The following is a 20,768-nucleotide window of genomic DNA, read 5'->3' on the forward strand; positions in this document are numbered from 1 at the left end:
GCCCCCCCCCCCTCCCGAGATCCACACTCCCGGCTAAACCCCCCCGCAGTCCCTGGGCAGACGCGGCTGGAATCAATACTATCGTACCAACATCCCTCTCCTTTCCCCCCAAAGCCCCCAGCAGCCAAGTTTCGGCTGAGGCCGGTATTGAGCGGGCCCCAGGCCGGCGGCAGGCTCAGCCCGGCTCGCTATCGCTGCGAGAGGGGAGCACGTCCTGCCTCTCCCCAGTCACTTAAGCCGGCGTCTCACTGCTTGTCCTTAGAGACCACAGCTCCACTCAGGCAGAGAGCGTCTAGACAGTATTCATGATCCATCTGTCTAGCACAGCCAGGCTGATGACAAACTCTATTAGAGCCGAAACAATTTTTTTTTTTCCCCTGCTCTTCCCTCCTCCCATCTCCCTTTTCCTCCGAGAAGCAGTAATCTGACACTGAAAATTACTATCATTGTTGCAATGCTCAAAATAGCAGTGCCAGACTTTCATTAACATCAACGCTAGACTGCTAAATATTTAAAGAAATGGATAAATTTCACCTGAAGTGGGACAGCCCGGCACACATGAAAGCAGAAGCACAATCAAAATGTAAATCTAGGCAGTTGTTTTTATCTGCCCAAATTCGGTGTCACAGTCAGAGGGGGATGCCAAAGGTCTCTTTAAACAAAATATTTTCCTTTGATTGAGCTTTTTGTTTTTAAAACAGAATCATTCTCCAACCCCCTGCAGATCCCTACAAAGCTCAGAGCTGACAGCAGTAGGTGGGGGTGGTGAAAGGGAGAGCTATATATTTGATTTGTTTGGGTTTTTTTACCTTGCAGAGGAAAATGCACTCCTACAGCAAACTCTTCTATGCCAAAACAGCCATGACACATCACCTCCATCAATGCTGACAACTTGAAATTTGATGTAGACATAATTTGCACATGACAAGAAGGATTTGTTCTCACTTATTTTATTCTTCTGTAAATTCTCAAGCATGTCAATATTTGTGTTTGATATACCCACAAACACATACAGATCACAGCAAAGACAACTACCTCCACTGTTTTCCACCAAACAATTAAAAACCCTAAAATCTCCACCACCACAACCCTTCTCAATAAGACATGACTTGGACACTGCAGTCTGCAGACAACAGACTACACTTCCCATTTCAAAATCTAATTTACTTTTAGCAGGACAAGGCAGGCTGATCATTTGTTGTGAAACAAAGGGCAATGCTCAAACAAATGAACTGTGTCCTTCTAGATGCAGGCACATTGTTTCAGTTCTTTGGAGTCCCAATTCTCCAGGTCACATGGAGTGGCAAGCTGCTGCCAAGGCCAAGTCTGCAATGTTTAAAATCCTACTCTTTGCCTCATTTTTCCTATCGCGGTTTTGTGCTGTTAAATACACCCTTGACCTCCAAGTAGTCTTAAAAGAACAGTCATCTCCATTATCTCAATCAATACGTCTTTACAGCTGATGAAAACAAAAACAAGTAGCCCTACTGAAAGCTGCCATGGGCTCTGCTCAAGGCGAGCTGCAGGGAGAGATGCAGCAGCACTGGGTGTCCTCATGGAGGAGGGGAGGTGTGCTTCAACATGCATCACCAAACCCACACCCCAGTGCAAACCAAGCAAGCTGTTACAGCTTAAATGCCTTAGCATGTATTTTGATCAACTTGCTGGACTGCAGCTTGTGAAATCTAAAATCAGACTCTAACACACCTTGGATTTTCCCAGCTGTCCTCCAATTTCTCTGTGCTGTACAGAGTGAATCGCCCACACAGCAGCAAAAGGCAGCCCTACCTATAAGTCAGCAAAGGAAAATTAAGACTACCAAAGGGCTTCAGGGATGCACTTTTTGTTTTCCTTTGCACACGTGAGACATTGAGTTCAGTAGCAACATTTTTACAAGGACATGTAGTGACAGGACAAGGGGGAATGGCCTGAAGGAGAACAGGTTTTAGATTAGGTAGCAGGAGGAAATCCTGTACTCTGAGAGTGGTAAGACACTGGAAAAGGTTGCCCAGAGAAGCTGTGAGTGCCCCATCCTTAGGAGTCTTCAAGGCCTGGTTGGATGGGGATTTAAAGCAACCTGTTCCTGTAGAAGGCGTCCCTGCCCATGGCAGGGGGGGTGGAAATACATGATCTTTAGGGTCCCCTCCAACCCCAGCCATTCTATGATTTAAAAGACCGAATTAACAGCACACTGGAGCCATATAAGAATGGCAAGGAGAGAGGAACACCAAATCTGGGAGATGTGAACTCCTATAATCATGAGATCCAGGGAGCAGGTCACCCACCAAAAAAAAAAAAATCTTTCTATGCCATTGCCCATGCAACTTCACTAAACTGAGCAAGAAGCTCCAACAAGACATTCTGGATTTGGCTGCTGGCAAGAACACAAATGAGAAATGCTTCAGCAGCTGGGAAATATGGGGTACTACTAACACAGTATGTACTGCTTAAATAAACCAAAGCACAACTTTCATATGAAAATTTATTTATTTAGACATTGAATATTTTTTCCATCACAGGAGGATAGAAGGTTTCCTGGATTCTTTGAACAAACAGCAGAGGGGAAGGCATACTGCTTGTAGCGATGACGTGCTGTAGATAAAGACAAGGGCAGTTCCAGGGAGAAATAGGATACCCTGCTTGGATGTTAACCAGCACAAACTAATAAGTCGCTCCTTTCAACAGTTTCTTTCCCATTTAAGAACTGCACACAAGCAAGAAGATGCAAGAACAGAGCTTATGTGTAACACTGACCAGAAAGAAATACCTGGTTTAACATTCCTCAAGTGATTTTTTTTTTAATACTAATTTTCTTCTTATTGAGCTGTATTACTGTCTTGTTACTAATGAGAGAGCAATGAATGTATGTACTTCTGTGTTGAAAGGCAGCCTGCTCAGCTGGGACATTTCAAGAGCATACACTCTGGTGTGCTCTGGTAGGGATCCCCATTAAAATCATTGAGCAAAAGGCATGCACACATTTCTTAATTCAACATGTCATCCCTCTAAGGCCTGGGGACCTCACTTCAGCAAGTATTCTAAAAGCATTTTTTCAAAGCTGGAATAAACCAACACAACTGACGTGTCCATAATAATCTTGTTTCCTATTACCAACTGGCACTGATTTCTACCATGTAGTAGTCTGTTTAATAGCCAGAACATGGTAAATATAATTTAAATACAGTTTATGGTTGTATTGTTTTTCTGTCTGGCTTTGATCTTTTACTCTTTGTTTCACCATTAGGATCCTGTTTCACTAGGATTTGTTTGTTTTGGGTTTTTTTACTTAAAACCAAAGTCCCTTTATTTAACAGCACTTTTCACACAGTCCCTATTGCAACGAAACAGTACAGTCCCTGTCAATATCCTGAAATGCAACAAATCATGAACTGCTGTATCTGCCACAAGATGAGCAAAAAATTAAACATTTCCAAATCCTCCTAGCAATGCATCCAGTATTTCTTCTACAAGCTCCTCATTTCCGATGTTGTTGCAAAACCAGCAAATACGGTTCTTGAAAGACTTAATAATAATAATGACTGTTTATGTAATTACCCCTCTTCCCTCAGCACTTGGGAGATCTCAAGTAGTAGGCCTGTTGGACACCATATTTTAGAAGCAGTCAGAGAAAAGGAAGAACTCTAACAGATTTAAGGAAACATAATTCATATGAATGAACTTGGGGGGTTTTGGTTGTTGGGGGTTTTTTAACACCCATGGATGGGTGGTAGCAGCCTTCACAGTTTAAAAGGCTGTTTGGAGGAGGAAGCTGACTGTCTTTCTCCAAGTCCACTGAAAAGTAAGAAAACTGTTGCCAACTTGCACAACTTTCCAGAGACAAGATCATGAAACACACCAACTGCAATTCTCAGGAAAGCAGTAGGGAACCTTTTGCTGAAGGTTTTTCAGAGACACATTTTGTTGGGTTTGGTTGGCACAAACTTCATGTTGCTGGAGGCTAGGGAGATGACCCTCCAGCTGTCCAGGCAGGCCTGTCTTCATGATCTACAGCAAGACCAGGGGGACAGATGTGACTTAGGGGAAGACCAGAAAGTTTGCAGATGCTGGGTCAAGCAAGTAACCATTTATAGAGTCCAAAGGGCTTTTGAGGAGAAGGTGCCAAGATGATACTTGATTGCTGCATGACTGCCACCAGCACAGAGGGATACTGCAAAACCACCGTCGCCCTCGTTGTCAGACCTCAGGATGAAGAAGGGTCTGGGAGTTCCACCTAAGAGGCTCCACCTAGGAACTCACAGGGTGCCACCATCACACTGCAGCTGTGCAGGGCCGCCACCGGCTGCTCATCACCAAAGCCCTTCCCTCCATCCCCTGCCACTGCAAGTTTTGTGGCCACTTTTGGACAAACAGTTGTGGCTAGCTTGGTTTAAGAGAAGAGCTGTACAGGATCCCAGTCAAAAACATTTCCTCTATTTGAACATTACATATATACTTACAAGTTTTGCATGAAGAAATAATAAAATGCAACTTTTTTACAACTCAAAAGCCAACGTTATGGGCAAATGTGACATTTTGATTTGGACATGACCAGACAAGACATAGGCATCACCAAAGCCTATGTCTTGTCTGGGACTTGGGAGAGAGTTCCACTCAGAACTAAACAAAACAAAAATAAAATGAAATAGCCTAAAAGAATACTCAGGTCGTTATTATTTCAAAGCCACTGAAATCACTGCAGAGGTACCAAAGTAACACAAAGTACAAGATTTAAATGGTTTAGAGTGGAGCATTTAGGAACATATCCACTTGGAGACTAGAGGGTACAGGAGGACAGATATCCAACACCTGACTCCATCTTCTGTCCTGCTTATAGCCCCATGCATTAATTACAAAAATTACAGATACATGCTGCTCATAATTGCTATTACTAATAACAATATAACAAAACATATATTCCTAAGATATAGTCACAACCAGAAGTGAAATAGAACACTGAGGGATGTCACTATGGGCAGAACAAAACTGTCTGGAAAGCAGAAGTAACATAACATACTTCTATTGTACCTATGTATAAGAAACCTTACCGGAAAATGTATCACCCATCCAGAAAGCTGAATTGTGGTTTAAAAATAAATTACTGCACGAGAAACAAAAGCAAAAGCAAAGTTTGATTTCACTGTACATGACTGAGGGCAAAGCACTAAGAAAGCAATTCCTGTGATAAACTCTGGCACTTGGTGTGCAATATTTATGCGCTGAAGAATAGCAACTAAAGATGTTTTAAATATATCAAAGGTCAGTAACTTACCAAATTATGCTGATCTCAGCACCGATAAAACTAATAAGAATTATGAACAGAAATGTAATTTTCTTTATAGTCTTAATAGCATATTATAAAGACTTTTACACAGAGCATAGAATATTTTGTAGAACCTTGGAAAACAAATATTTAATTATGCTTTCTCAGAGGCCACATATGATCCATATGATTATAACCACAATGTCTGTAGCACAAAATCCCTTGGAATAACTAAAAATGTACACGTTTAGAGTCCTGGGGAAAGTGTGTCACAAATCCCTGCTAGTTCTGAGAAAAATATTATTTACTTTCTCTGTCTCATACTCCCTTGATATCATACTGCAGATCAAGATTCCAAAAAGACTGATTTCTGAAGTAGCCAGACATATTTGACATACATGGATGCACACAAGGAGCCAATACTCACAGCTGAAGATGCCTGGAGGTGGATGCTCTGTTACAAGCAGGCAGTTCTCTTCATCACTGTTATCTCCACAGTCATTCTGTTGGTTACAAATCAGTGAACCAAGATACAAGCATTTACCACTGGCGCAGGTGAATTTGCACTCTGAAAGGAAAAAAAAAAAAAACAAAAAGAAAAATTAGTGAGAAAACTGATGCCCACCCTTCCTCAGTGCTAAAATTACAATCTTTTTCAAGTAGATGCTATAATGGTGGGTGGGTCTCTGGCAATTCAACACCAACACAAACAATTTTGTCCTTACAGTATTGCATGTACAAATATATATGTGACACATTCCTGATCACTAGAATCAAACCATTAGTAAACCATATTTGCCACTTGGGAAAATTCACCTTTTTTAATAATAAGCAATCTTTTTTGCAGTTCATGTTGATTATAGTTCACTTTGGACAAAGACTGTGTTCTCATATATGTTTGTGTGGCACCTCGCATATGTGGGGCAAGACAGCACTATTAATAAAAATAATAATTGTCCCACATTAAAAAAAAAATCTTGCATCAGCTGTAAGGCAACAGTATAGTTTGTAACCAGGAACAATCCTGTTCAGACACAGACAATTATTACTTAACTACCTTCCCAAAGCCAATTTGCCAGTCTCCCACCTAATTACAGTCAAGCACTTGGTGTCTGCACATTAAAATCCCACATGCTAGCGTTCTTTATAAGTTAGTAAACTTCTAAAATGCCTGTAAGATGTCTGAATGCTAAATGCAGGCATGCTGTAGCTTTTACACTTTGTTTTTACCAAAAAAAAAGAACAGTTTCCCCTAAATATGATTCTATCATGAGAACAATTCCTATGAGACCAAGTATACTTTATAGCAAGTACTGAAGATGTAATTAGGAAATGTTCACAAAAATATACACACAATTATTAAAAGCTTTCTCACTAGGATTGCTCCAAAGTAAAATACACGTACAGAACAGAGAACACACTATATCAAGACAAACTGAAATTTAATGATTACATTACTAGTATGTTGACAAATTCTGGTGATTGCCATTCACAAGCAGAGGCAGAGCAGACAGAATTAGAAACTCTCACAAGTAGTTTATTAAAGGAATGCCATTCCCAGAACCCTGGGCTTCCCTAAGACTACAGTATGGGTTGGCTGATTCTGCTTCAGAGAGAGGATTTCTGGTCCTTCCCAGCAAAGAGGTAGAATTTGTTCATCTTCAACAGCATCAACAGAAGACTTTGCTTTAATCTTAACTTTAGTCTGAACTGAGACAACAGGACCTCCAATTCTAAAAAGTCTCTAAATCAGTTACTGAGGTGTGACACTTACTCAAATGTGTCTGTTGCATAATGCAAGCATGGTAATAAAAAAGGAGAGGAAAAAGAAATTGAGAAAGAGAGCAAATTCATTCTCATTTTTCATTTGCTTTATAGATAAAAGCAATTTGCAGACTTCACTCTGAACACTTTTCAAGAGTATTAATGATATTTTGGTATACATACCAGCAAGAACCTGCTGCAATAAAAAATTGTCTGCATAAATATGTGTAACATATAAAATGTTACTTAGGAATATAAATAGAAGGTATGAAAAGCAAGGAAAACAAGCATTTCCTGTGGGGGGAAAAAACTGATCTATTTTGCTCGGTGAAAGTAGACTTCTTTTATAAGTATTTGCCTAAATGAGGTCCTCAAATTTAAGCTTTTTTTCAGTGCAACCCTGCAGTCCCTGACCTATTAAAATTGCAGAATAAAATACTGTACAAACAAATTATTTTCTTCTGTTTGTTACTCTGTTCCTCTCTGCAACAACAAAGAACTGAAGAGGCATTGAAGGGCTTAGATTCCTTCTGACTATAGACTATAAAAAAATCATAAGCAAATGAAGTAAGCCTTTGAAACCCATGGAACTGAAAAGGTCATTAACAATTACTTCTGGAATGGAGACTTAAAAAGCCAGGCTCAATATTAGCAATCTGATAATTACAATGCTTTAGGACTCATTTCTGAAGAAACTGGAACAAGAAATGAACAAGCTGTCTTGGAAGGTTAGAAGAGTCATCTTGAAAGGATTCAAACTTCCCAGGTATATTAAAGAAAGAATATCACACAGGGTTAAGTTAGAGTGGTGAAGAACATAATGCTTCTATTAGAAAGAATCAATCACCATATTGCAGTTAGAATATGTGGCATGCTACTTTGGCTAGCTTCTACTGCTTTCCTGTGCCTTTGTCTGGAGTCCCAATGTAATGCTTTCCATGCTTCCCCCGTGGCTGATGTAAAATGCTCAAGCAAGATGTCAAATCAAAAGCAGTTAAAGCCAAGAGCTCAAGGTGTCTGTTTGCCATCAGATTATACAGTTTTCACACAAAAGACTAGACGAAGCATTACATTTTTCATAGCTATATTAAAGTCTTAAAAGTTCTGGGGTTTAACTAACATTATCATAAGAGGACTAACCAGAAGAAAGGATTTGTGATTTAAGGTGAAGTGGGGAGGTTGTCATAGATAACAGACCACACTGAAATTTAGAATCAAAAAGCAGACTCAATCAACTTTTCTTGTAGAATATTAAGGCTACTTCCTCATTCCCTCACACATGTGAAAATAGCCATTGTGAAAGTGCATTAAAAAAAGAGTTATGAGGCCTCTTGTCCCCTTTTTGTTGCGCCCACATTGACTGGAAGATTGCTCACAGTACCACGGGAATTCTGTGTTGATTTGAAAATGGGGTGTGTTGTCAAATATCATGTTGCCTTCTATCTCCCACCAAATCTATTTGCCAAGGAAGCATTCATCCTTTACTGGCCCTGGCTGGGATGGAGTCAACTTTCTTCACAGCAGACCCTGTGGTGGCTATTTGGATTCGTGATCCAAACAGTCAGTGTTGGACAGTGCTGTAGGACAGGGTTGATGTCACAACAATGTGTTTTGGTTAGTGCTGAGCAGCGCCTGCATATCCGTGGGTCTTCCTCTTTTTCTCACTCATGCATCTGCAAAAGTAACATCTATATCTAACACAATGTAATATCTAATGGAGGACACAAAATTGCAAAACTTAGTCTGTATAATCACATTCTGTTGACGTCTGAAAGAAATATTCAAAGAAAAAATGCATTGTAGGAATAGGATAAATTAATTGAACAGATTATCCAATGAGAATACAGATACTTCTGCCCATAGAATATACTTAGCATCTGGTATTTGCAACTTGTGAACAAAAATTCAGTACCTTAAATTAGTTTGCTTAGTGAATGCATTTAAACAGTACTTTTACTAAAACCAGAGAACCCTTCCTTGTAAAGAAATAGATCAAAGTCAGGTTGAGGGAGGTAGTAGAAGGAAATATTAGAATATTTTCAAACTGAAATAAACCTGCAGAGGTCTGTACCAAAATACAAGAAGTGACCTCAAAACACTCTGACCAGGGAATCCAGACCAGTCCAGACTAAACCACTGTGCCTAATGACACACCAGAGAGACCTTTTCAGTACAAAGTCTTGTACTTGGCCTGTCTAGACAAGACAGGGGGGAAAGATCCTGTTCTGACAACATGCCAGCATGATCCTTCTTTCATGAATAATGTTTCAAAGCTAGACAGTTTCCCTTTTCATTTTCAAGTGGCAATTAGTGAAACATCAGTTGGTTGGTCAGCAAGGCTCTGACTCCAGCTAAACCTGAAGCAAGACGACAGCTACTGGAGGTTGAAAATATCAACCCTTCTTATAATTATGTCTTACTATGTTCATAATTATGTCTGGAGCATACTTAAAAAAAAACCCTATATGATACAGTGGTTTTTCAACATAAAATTTTAATAAATGTTCTTCCAGGTAGAAATTAACTATCTGAAAAAAAAGGAATTCTAAGGATACTACTATGAACATTTCCTATTTTTAGAAACTGAATGCAAGTAGTATAAATAAGTATATTGCACACATGTTCAAGGTAGATGCTTGAATGCATAAAACTCTCTACAATTACCAATATATGACTGTATTTCAAATAGTTTCATATAGTTAATTGAAAGTTATGTTTCTGTCGCTACAGCAAAAGATGGATTTGCCTCATGATACTAAAAAACTACCCTGATCAGATTTTTTACTGTAAAATACAAGATCTGATGTATTGGGTAGGCTTATTTTATACTTCCTATGCCTAGCCAACAAGATAATTTTATCCTTGCATTCAAGTTAATTCTTTTAGACTTCATTTACACTTGACTTCATCCATATGAACAGCATTCCCATTGTTTTGTCATCCCACTTACCGAAGGGCATTTTTAATTATAGCTAAGTGCTGTTTGTTTTTCTAATGTAAGCCCAACCACGGGCCAAGGGAAAAAAAAGCAACGAAGTGTCATATTGAAAAAATATGGTGGTTTAGGCCACTGTTATGATGCATGTCACAGCTGCTTATTTAACGGGTCTGAGATGATTATCTGACCCAGAGGCAGAATTCTCTTCCATCCATTCGAATAAAAAATAAAGAACTCTGTATGCAGCCAGTGACTCCAAACTGTTGTGACCAAACTGTAGTAACGCACTTCAGAGGCACAAAGTGAAATCCCAAGTGATGGCTGGGACTCCACCGGGGCAGAAAGGCACTCTCCCAAAATCCAGCAGACTGGCAGCTGCCCGGGCAGCTCAGCCAGCAGAGGGTGATCAAATACCCTACTGAAGTCATGGAAATGGAAGGTAGGGATCTCTTTGCCTCCAGGTGGGTGGACCTAGATCTCCAGAATAAAGGCCTAATTTCTAATTTCTCATATAAAGACACCATTTTAAGAACATCATCATACTTCCTCATACCCCTGCTCATATTGCAGCATGTAAGAGCCTGAAAGAAAATGTGCTTAAAGGGCACCATCACTTATTATAAGGCTAATAAGAGGCAGAAGCAGTAAATTGGGGAGGGCAGGAGGAACCACACTTCACTAGAGATTAAAGAAATATAAACCACAAATACCAGAGTCAGTACAATAAAACCCTGTTCAGCCTCTCATAAACATCTGTCTGTGTATTATTTTTAATATTGTAGATTGTAGCTTTATAATGGGAAGTAAATCATAAATAGGAGACATGCACACAAGGAGCATGTTTATTTGGGAAAAAGCTTGGTTAATAAGGAAGATGGCAGGCTGCCATGCAATCTAATAAACCTCCACCGGTGCAGGGAAGGGAGGGATAAATAGGTCTGTACAAAACAAAAAAGCACTTCACAAAAAGAATGCCAAGCAGAACGCCAACAGGAATGAAAGAGGATCAGCTTATGCAGGGTAAGGAGCAGAGCTGTGAGCCACAGCCAGCGGCCTGTCCTCAGCACCCACAGCCTCACGCAGGAACAAGGAGCGAGGCTGCTCCCAGAGACACGCAACGTGGAGACAGGGACCTTCTCTGCCCAGGGGAGATTACAGCCTTAAAACCAGGCTGATTGAAAGAAGATTGTTACTGGTTCACAACCAGTCTCATTTACTCTTACAGTCCCCCATGCTCGCTTGCTTATCCAGCAATTATCTTTTCATCTACTTCTTAAGGCAAAGCCTGGAGCTATGCCCTTTAACGAGTTACTATTTATGCCAGCAGCTAAAGGAAGCAAACACAATATTCTTGCACACAGGTAGCGAAATCCACTGCTCAGTTCACCAGTTCAGGGCATTAGGACTTTTCACAAAGCTCACCTTAATTAATAGCCTGAATAAAATTACCCCAGACATCGTGGGGGTAACCAAAAGAGCTCCTTTATTTTGAGATTGGTCAATGAGGTTAGGTTTTGCCTGTGATCTTTCTTCACACTATATACCTGTCTCTGGTGTGAAAACAAAGAGAAAAATCTCATCCTGGGGGCCATGGGGGCGTTAAGAAAAGAGTTTTTATCAACACTAGAAACTAAATTCATGAGACTAACTATCACTGAGCCACCATTCTGTCCACACAGCAATTTTCCACAGCTTTCCCTCGGGGACCAGCAGCAGCCCTAAGCACATCCCCTCAGGAACGAGACACAGTTCCCATCACAGTACTCATCACTAATGGACAAAGCCTCTCCAAGGTGACCTCAAAGACTACCAAGCTCACACAAATTGCCAGTTCTGCCAGCATAGAGAAAAGCCAGAAAAGGATAGGCTCTTCTATTGCCACCCTCATAAATTTTTTGTTCTATTTATCACTTACCTTCCCATAAAACAGCAAGGCAGTATAAATAAGGAGTTCCATTTTCTGCCCTTCTACCCACTTGCTTTTCCTGGACTGGCAGTGTTCTACCTGCTTATGCCCACAGAGAACTGAAATGCCAGGACTCCTCAACAGAAGTCAAGAACTGTGTCGTCTTCTCCTCATTCATGTGAAGATCCTTTACATCCCCACTAAAGCTCCGGGACACCCTCTCCAGCCACAAGGCTTCTGCAGAAATCTTCCAGCAGCATGTGCCCGGCACTCTGCGGCACAGGGACTGGGACCAGTGCCAACAGCTCCAGCAAGTGACAGTCTGGACACTGCCCCAGGGCTCCACTTGGGTCAGAGCCCCCAGACAGAAGGACACAGCACCACCACAGACGCTCACTGCACCTGATGGGAAGAAATGACCTGTGAGGAGGGATGGGTTTCCAGAAGCCATGGGAAGGCCTGTGTCTGCCCTGACAGACCCCACAGGAGCTGCCTGTACTCCTCTATAAGCACCAGCAAAGTTTTCCAAGTCAAGTATGGGGAAGGGGGGAAGGAGCATTGGTGACTCAACTAATGACACTCTCATTTTCAACTGACAAATTACATGAGGAGACGATTAAAGATACATTAAGCATGTACCTTATAATTTTTGTCAAGCAAAATGTCATTATCATGGGCAAGTGCAGGTAAGAAGGGTATATGCAAATGAGATTTTCTTAACATCTCATCTTCCTTAATCATAATTCAAAGAATTCTTGAATTATGGTAAATATTTTAAAATTATCTTAGTTGGTGTTCATCTTAAGAAAGCTTTAATAATCAGAAGCAGTGCCACTTACTAGGTTTGTAGAGTACTGCATATGTAGAGGAATATAAAATAAAAAAATCACATTACTGAAGCAGTTTGTTGCTTTTCCTTTGGAATATTGTTTGCTTGACAACCAGCTCAAGACAAGACCGTTTTATAAGGCAACTTCATAAAACTTTGAATCCACAGAAATACAGACTAAACCATATCCCTTCACAGATGCCTTGCTAAGTTTTGACTAAAACCAGGCCCAGATGAAGACACACAACAGTTACTGCAACACCCAAAGATTATCTGGGGTTGGATAATCTGGTTTGATTGGTAGGGAAAATGTTGTCCCTATGTATTTTGTTGTTAAATTAGGTCACATTAAGACTGTGACCCCTGTAGGGCAGGAGCTGTTTTAAGTTAGCTCTCCTAGGAGGTACTGAAGTACAGAACAAATACCATTCTCATCTGAAATGCTCTAATGCTACTGAATCAAGGAAGGGTCTGAGAACAGACCCAAGGACTGGACTTTTCACAAAAGCAATGCATAATTCAGGCAAGAGTATACTGTGTTTCAGTATCAGCCTAATACTGATGACAGAAATCAACTTAATACTGATGACAGTACTTTTTTTTCATATGTCTTCCTGAGCACAATGCGCAGAAAATATAAGAGAAATTAATGTATTTACTGTGTGTCAAGATGCAGGACAGTTATGGAGTTTCCACTGTAACAGGAGTTCCAGATCTCAATGGACAACAGCATTCTTCTTTCATTTCTCAGTGGCATTTGAATTGTGCAATGCACACTAATGTGAGTCATGAGAAATCTGTTATCACCTGGATCGTGTTCTCTGATCCACACCTGCAAAGATTTGCGTGTTCCTGCAGTAAATACCTTGTCACTGTTAGATTTTGTACTTTAAAAGCAATTTTAACTAAAGTCCAATTATCTAAGAAGTGTCTAATTCAGTTCACTGTGCCTCAGGGTTCACATAAAAATATTAACAAAATAATACCTAGATTACAGGGAAATGGATTGCTCTCAGTGGTTTGCACCATACAGCATGGACAAAGTTTTTTACAAACTAGTACTGTCTTGTATCAGTTCTTACTAAACTCTTTCCTCCTTATTCATCTCTATCTAAAAAATGAGTCACACATTCTATTCACCTTAGTATTTTTCCCAGAAGTCTGCAGTTTTTTGGCTAAGCCTTTTAAAGAAAATAAACAAAATAAATCCTTTCTACCTGTCTTTAATCTTCCTTTTTACCAATTGCCATGAACACTTCCTCTCTGGTATGTACTGTAGTGCAAATGTATACAGACTCCCATGTATATGCATTTCCATACAGTGGAGCTGGTATTCATTTGGTTTGCCAAATATTTTCCACTATAAACACCTTGGACAACCCCTCCCATGTTCACTGCATGAAGCAAGTCTGTGATGCTGAGCTGGAAGAATGCCCCTAGCCTACAGAAGTGCCTCTTCTATGCCCCAAGAAATTCTCTTCTGCTTTTACAGAAATAAAAACTGTTAAAAAAAACCCACCAAAAAACGACAACAACAAAAGAAAAAGCAGCTATCTTCTTATTGTCTGCATCAGGGGAATCTCTGGCAGCACTCCCGAATAACTGAAAGGCACAGACACTGTGAGGCTCCAGCAATACCACTGGCAGAGCAACAGCCCAAGCCACACTGTGTCCAGACAGCAGGGGAAGAGGCAGATGTGCTGCAGTGGGGAAGGGGAAGGGAGGTGTGAGCTCTGCTCCCCTCCACTTTCACACAAGATTTCCACTTCACTTCCAGGTACAGCCAAGTTCAGCCATTACTACAACCACCAGGTGCTCCTCTTCCCTCCCCAAGTGCTCCCAACATCAAGTGCATGGGACAGGCAGATACAAGGAAGAAATGCGAACAGTGAGCCAGTGTTTTATGCTTTGAGAATGCCTCATTTAGCAACCTGTGCAGCACAGTTTTAATAAAGATTATTTCAAACTACAATTATATTTTATTTGAGCATCAGCAACATATTTGACCACCTAGCAGGTATTTAACCAAGATTATTTAACTATTTCCATGGCCAAAGTGCTTACAAAGAAATCTCTACCGCTTAGATCTTTCTGTTGTTGTGACAGTATCATTTAAAAACAGACAGGGTGTTTAGGACAGTATATTTCAGGCTGTGAACGTGAACATACTATTAACATGATGCTGGATGGTGCTGACTCTCCTTGCACCATGCATTGTCTTGGGTAACTTCATAGCAGAGACAATCAAAGCAGATTACTTCCTTTCTCTAATCTGTACTCAATTTTGCAGATATACTGAGTGCTTAAGTCAAAAAGTACCTAATAAGTAGGCCCAAGCCTAATACAATGCAAAACTGAATATAAACAGAGACTCTGGTTCACAAGCTCAGGCCACGACTACACTGCACGTGATAACAACAAAAACCAAAACAAGCTAGAGCACCGTGTCCCCATAATCGAGTGCTTCTGGCTGGCACTGCTGCCCAGTGACAACTCGGGGGGACATGGCACAGCTTTCCCCCGACATCAACTGCAGTTCACACCCACCTACCACCGCTCCTCTGTAAAGAGACAGAGAAACTAAGGAGGCTTCTGACAGGTCTGCTTGAGTCAGGGGGACCACCTGACCCAAGCTCAGTGTCGGCATGGTGAGGAGGAAAAGACTAGAGTGGGGCACCCAGGGAGGATTGATGGTGCCTGGGTGTCCAGGTGTGACAGTAAGGGCTTGTCTTCACATCTACACATCTGGCTTGGGTGAAGCCACACAGCCTGGAACCCTCTTGACAGAGCTGGCTTTGAGAAGTTAACCATGCTTGTCCCTTCCTAAACACAGTTTTGCAAAAGGAGCTCAGTCTAGTGGCCAGCTGGTATGCACTGAACCAACGCACCTGAGCAGTGCCCACCTGCCAGGCACACATCCAGCTGTGACCTGGGCTTGGAGTACCACTGATGGTTGAAGCTGGCTTTTCTAACAAAATGTACTTTGCATCTGAGATCCAAGTAGGACTTGATCTACAAACCACACTCCAAAACTCTGACACATTACCTCATGCCTCCGGCTGTTCTGGACATGATTTCTGTCTGTGGTTTATCTTAATACACTGGACTGGAAACTACTGCGGTTGACATGCAGATCAGTCATGCCAGCCTTGAGACAGCAACGTCTGTCAGAGAAGCAGTGTAGGCGGCCAATAGCAATAACCATTTCAGACATCTAATTTAGACCTGCCACTGTATATCTGTCAGAAGCCCCACAGAATTTTTTGGGTGGGGACAAGAGAGGGGCCCAGGATAAATCTCCGGTTACAGCGCAAGCTATCAGTGTATCGATGACAAGTTAAAGCACGTCAAAAATTGTACAAATGATGTGCTGAACACAGAGAACCTCCCAGCCACGAAGGAGAATAAACAGCCAGAGCACTGGAAACTCAAGAGCAACTAATTGTGTTTTAACTCTAGGCAAGGTAGTTTGTAATATTGTACCAGCTCATTATTAATAATCTGTTCAAAGATGGTGATAATTTTCGGTGGTTTTATAAGTCACGATAATTGAACTGAGGTCAGTTTCATAGTACTGTTCCCTCCTCAGAATACTTCAAATAAGAAGCTCATAGTAAAGCAAAAACACAGCTAATACCACACTGCTCATTTTCTAGCAACAACAAAGGAACAAAGTATTTGTTAGAGCTTCCTAATAACCCTCTAATTTAGGGTCCTAATGCTTAAAAAATTCTTGAGACACAAAGAAACACCATCTAAATTGATTCATTTTCCTTGGCACTAGGAGGTATTTCTTTAAAACATAACATGTCTTACTAGTGAATGTTACAATAACATACAAAAAATATTTCTCCAGAGAAGAGCCCAGCCTAAAATCCAGGATGCAGATTAAGAATATTTTATAATCTGCAGGCACTGCCTTCAGATAAATGGATATTAAAAAAATAATCTTCAAGAAAGAAAAAAGAAGTCCAACAGCTACCAGTATTAGGTAAAAAACAATCTAGTGCATGAATCTTTGGAAATCAAATTCAAAGGTGAGTGAAATTCTACAGCAGTGTAATATAGGGGTCCCTGATTTTTTCCTAGTCCAGTTCTCAGATACTTACTGAGACATAACAATGGCTACAATTAAATGAACACTGCGAACACATTAGCACATTCGAATGTTTGTGCATCTAATCTGTTGTTTTTAAGGTCTGAGCTGAGATGTGGCTTCCAGCGTGCAAATATAATCTGCTCTACACAATATTAAACAAAAAACATTCACCTAAAGTACTTCAGCAAACAGCTTAAACAAACCCTTTGTATTTTGTGTTACAGTGGGTTAGGAACTATCTAGAAAAGTTGCAATTAACAACAGTGGGGAAATAATAGTGAAATACATATTTTTATACTTCATGAAGTAACTGTCTTTAGTTGACAGTAAAATATTTAAATGTGCTCTACTGCCTAAAAGACAGAAGCAGTGATGGCAGGACAACACACCCTGATGAAAGGTCATTTAAAAGGGCAGGAAGTCCCCTTCATAATGGATTAGCATTATAAAAAATGTAAGAAAAATTTCCTTAAATGACCTATGCGTTAGGGGATTTTGTGAAGTTCACCTATTTTAAATAGCACACAAACACTTTAATACTTATTGGTATATGGCAAGCAGTCATCAAAGCCTTCAAAATGGGATTAACTATTTAAAAAAGATAAGCATGTTTGTAACAGATATGCACATATAAGAGTAATAGCTTACAGTCTTTAGAACATATTGCTGTTGTTAAACTCATAGCTGACATGGTAGAACATTTGAGAGAAGAATACAGTTTGGGTTTAAACATGTTTTCTAGAGTTCCAAATATGACCTCACACACCCAGTGTTATTTTTGTCAAAGCCTAAAATACAGAATGAAACAATCTTATTCTGCAAGCACATACTAAGCAGACCATTAATAAAAGAAAAATTACATTCTCTTGTGAGTAAAACACTAACATTCACATGATGTCACACAGCAGAGTATCTGATTACTCTTCTTGAATGGCAAAATTTTGGCAGAGCTGCTGTTAGCTGAGATGGACTCAGTTTGCTTTGAGGAACACTGCTCCTCAATGTTATTCCCCAGGTTGCAGTCTTTGATTTCCATGGCAATTTTTTGGGAATATAGCTGTAGAGTGCTGTTCTTTAGAAACCTTAATTAACTACATTAGGGCAAACATCCTAAATGGCAGGTATTTGAGAGACAGTCACAAAGGAATAGAATTCACTCTAGAATTCACTCACAAGAAAAGAATTCACTCAATTTCAGAGTTCCAAATAAAATATTAGTACCCTTCAGAAAATCACCCAGTTACAGCTTTTTAGAAGCATAATCCCATCAGACAAAAAATTGGGTAAAAATTAATTCTATTTGATGACATAAATGATGGAAGGAATTCACATATTAAGCATCAAAGAAATAGGCAGTGGGTATGGAAGGTTAGGCATCTTTCTAATAGTGTTCTGATGGTTAGTAGGTCTGTCTCATTTTGACATTTTGGGGGCTAATCACTTGTATTTTAATGAGAACTCATTTCATTGAATTCCACCCCTAAACGTGTATTTTAAATAACTTGCTCGCTATTTTCTTTGACACTAAAGGTGACCTATATATCTTAAGATTGTGGAAAGATACTGTGAATATATATAGAGAGAGATAGGAACGTGGAAAAGGAAGACTAAAAAAAAAGACAGGAATATTTTACCCCTTCTTATTTTTTTAGAACATTAAGTATTTCATTCTCTCATATTACAAGTACCTAGAGATGATAGAGGACTACTCCTTAAATCACTTTAAAACTCTCTAGATAATATCTTCAACTTTAATGGGGCTTCACATATTTATTTCACTTAAAGCTTATTTATATCACATGCCTAGCAATCAGCAGCCTACATCTTGTCTTTTGCATAAAGATTTCTCCAAGTGTCTTCTAAATATTTTTTCTCTCTCAAGCCACGTATCAACAGCAAAACAAGGAAAGAATAACCTGATTTTAAAAAGAATCTTATCGGTGTTCTTTTCTTATAAAATAATTTCCTTTTTCACAACATACAGGCAAGTATCTCGCAAAGAAATAAAATCAAAGAACAAAAAAATCCAATCTTTCCATACTCTTTCCTTACAAAGTTCACCTTTCATGTACCATTATATAAAGAGACATGTACTTTCTCATGAATATATCTAACAGCAAATACAAAGCATAGGCATTATAGACCAAGGTTTGAAGCAAAATCTGGTCTAAGATGTATTGACCTGGGGATTCCTTCATAAGTACTCAGCCTGTGAATTATTTCATACTTCTTAAACGCAAGGACAACACAGAGCTCAAAATCTCAGTGCAGAACCATCTTAAAAAAGCACTGGCTTGCTTTGTATGGAAATTTCCATGAGTCAATAGGGAACACATTTTTTATTTTAAACACAGTATCAACTGATTTTGAATCCATGTATCAACAACATATTATATAACCTATGATGTGATTAGGCAACACAGGTTGCAAAAGCACATTCCAAAAACACATGGAATAGTCCTGCCAGACTGTGCTACAATTTCCCAGCTTCCGTTTTAATACTTGATGCCTGCATACAAAACCAGCAGGCCAAACAAGAAGACTGGCCTGAATTATTTTCATTTGATATTCAGGAGAAAAGAGATTTGCTGGCTGCTGCACAAGGGAGCTGCCTGCAGTACTGCACTACTACATTTGCAAAGCATGCAAGACTTAAGTCCTGTAAGGAACATGGAGCAGCAGGAAAGGAATGCATAACGCTGTGTACTAAAAGATCCAGGGGAAAAACTATTATGCTGTGTTAAGTAATAGTTCTAGAAATTTTTCTTTCAGTAAAGTCACAGAAGGTTTTGTAAGATCTTGAAACAAAAACGTCACAATTCTTTTCTTAGCTGCAGTTTTCTCACGGTCTATATGACACTGGGCAAGCTGCTTGGATCTTCCCCGCATACCTAGAGATGTAATAATAGTAATAACAATAACAACAATAATAATAATGATGATTATGATGATGATGCCACTACTGCTGCTGTTAAATTATGTAGACATGTGAAGCACATGATGACTGTAAGAAGGAAAGTATCGAGGCAAACTGAGCAACATTACCATGTGTCTCAGTATAAAGGGGAATCTCTATTTATTAATTATTTTAATAATTTTCTAGTTCCATTATTTTTTTTTAATCTCATCAACTATTAATAAATGTGTGTTATCTGCAGATTTTCTCAATGGAAACTGTTTCACTTGGGCCACCCAGACAGCTATGAGATGAGATATAATGCTCTTGCTCACTTCCATTTAACCCAAACATTTATCTCTAAAGACATAGTAAACCAACAGTTTTATGTCCTCTCTTGCACAACAAGCCACTTTTGGTTTTGTTCAGACATAGTTTCAAGCATCTCTTTTCAGCCAGCTACAGAGAACAATTAAATCAGTACATAACTAGCACTGCTGGAGCGGTCAGTGGAGCTTCACCTTGTTTATCTTTCATTTCCTGAGGTAGATACAACACCTGAAGAAGAAACCCTGAGCAATATACTCTTAGAAGAGGAATCCATATTCTTGCTTCCCAGGATCTAATCTCTGTTCTCAGTGAAGGCAACAATAAAGTAGAACTTCACTACAAGATGACAAAGATCAGGATTTCAATGAGAAAGAATGATTAGAAATTTCTTGCACAAATATACAATGATGTCTTTGTCCCTGATGACATCTCCCCTAAATATTTCAAATTGAAGTAGTCAGAAATATGGAAATGCTTTATCTCTGAATGAAGGACACAAATACTAGCAGGGTATATGAGGCATCCTAAGGATGGAAAGCTGCCATGAGCTCTGTCTAAAATACTGTGCATCACAGTCTGTGTCAATTGTCCATGACCCTGTCACCTCTACACCCTGGAGGCCATCAAATTGGGCCTGTCTGAGACAGCCATCATTTCGTGATAGATCTGGGACAGTTCAGAACATAAAAAATTATTGCAATGTTAAATTACTAATTTATGAGAAAGTTGTGAAGGTTTGAAAGCAC

General features: G+C 39.7%; 1 protein-coding gene across 2 annotated transcripts in view; it reads right to left on the reverse strand.

Annotated features, from left to right (window-relative positions):
• Positions 1-20,768, reverse strand: part of LDLRAD4 (low density lipoprotein receptor class A domain containing 4) — a 230,642-nt gene that overhangs the window by 133,072 nt on the left and 76,802 nt on the right. For both annotated transcript variants that reach the window (XM_031058874.1, XM_031058873.1), the window contains exon 3: positions 5,688-5,828. In XM_031058874.1, the coding sequence (XP_030914734.1) occupies positions 5,688-5,828 (141 nt within the window). The remainder of the gene's footprint in view (positions 1-5,687; positions 5,829-20,768) is intronic.

The sequence above is a fragment of the Geospiza fortis genome, unplaced genomic scaffold, assembly GCF_000277835.1.
Source record: "Geospiza fortis unplaced genomic scaffold, GeoFor_1.0 scaffold100, whole genome shotgun sequence".
Lineage (NCBI taxonomy): Eukaryota > Metazoa > Chordata > Aves > Passeriformes > Thraupidae > Geospiza > Geospiza fortis.